This window comes from Trichechus manatus, unplaced genomic scaffold (genome assembly GCF_000243295.1).
Source record: "Trichechus manatus latirostris isolate Lorelei unplaced genomic scaffold, TriManLat1.0 scaffold00245, whole genome shotgun sequence".
In the NCBI taxonomy this organism is placed as follows: Eukaryota; Metazoa; Chordata; class Mammalia; order Sirenia; family Trichechidae; genus Trichechus; species Trichechus manatus.
Genome location: NW_004444181.1, coordinates 1738247 through 1739247, shown reverse-complemented (window position 1 = coordinate 1739247; position 1001 = coordinate 1738247). Strand labels below are relative to the sequence as shown.

At 51.6% G+C, this 1001-nt stretch overlaps 1 protein-coding gene across 1 annotated transcript in view; it reads left to right on the top strand.

Annotated features, from left to right (window-relative positions):
* Nucleotides 1–1001, top strand: part of SIM2 (SIM bHLH transcription factor 2) — a 60457-nt gene that overhangs the window by 20153 nt on the left and 39303 nt on the right. Inside the window, exon 4 of the mRNA XM_023724417.1 lies at nt 670–778. Within this exon, the coding sequence (XP_023580185.1) occupies nt 670–778 (109 nt within the window). The remainder of the gene's footprint in view (nt 1–669; nt 779–1001) is intronic.

The window sequence follows — 1001 nt, the reverse complement described above, 5'->3', positions numbered from 1 at the left end:
CAGTCAGGCCCCTAGGGGGCAGGGCTCCCACAAAGGCACAGTGTGGGCATGGCGACTGAAGTCTCGGCTGGCAAGTCCTCTCAGATAGCAGAGAGCACTGTTTTAAGCTGTCTTCTTTGTGAGGAATGTTGCCCAGGTCACTAGGGCCAGCCACCTCTAGGGCACATCTCTTTGATCGCTCACTTACTTCCCAGTTGTTCTTGCTGGGATTCTGTTGGCTCTCAGCTTGAGCCCCAGCTCTCTGGCCTGCTGTGAAGTATGGGTGACAGTTCAGAGTGCTGCTTGAGCAAAGAAGAATGTCCTGCATTTGGTGAAGGTGTGGGTTGTATTATTGTTGTTAGTTTCTGCTGAGTCAACTCCAACTCATGGTGACCCCAAGTATGCAGAGTGGAACTGCTCCAGAGGATTTTCAAAGCTGTGACCTTTCAGAAGCAGATCACCAAGCCTGTCTTCCGAGGTGCCTCAGGGTGGGTTTGAACTGCCAACTTTTCAGCTAGTAGTTGAGGGCTTAACTGTTGGCACCACCCAGGACTCCTTGTGGGTTCTAAGTAGAGATCAAAGCCCTGTGCCTGCTGGGGTGCATACCTGTGACAAACCTTTCTCCTCCCTCCCCCATGACAACCCTGGAGAGAGACTGGTGACATTTCTGACTCTTCCCTCCTGCGGCAGGTGGAGCTCACAGGCAACAGTATTTATGAGTACATCCATCCTTCCGATCATGACGAGATGACAGCCGTCCTTGCAGCCCACCAGCCTCTTCACCATCACCTCCTCCAAGGTATTTCCTCCAGACAAAAAGAAACCAGGATGAAAACCAGTTGGTGCTCTTAAATGGGACCCTGGGGTTTTTGTACCCATGCTTGCCAAGGGCACTTTGGGTGCCCAGCCAGGGCCTCTCCAGCAAACACCCAGCTTCCCCCAAGTGGCGATTTTCTTTTATCCCTTTGTCCTTTGCACTAAGATTTACCGATCCTCTATTACGTGCTGAGACTATGTTAGTT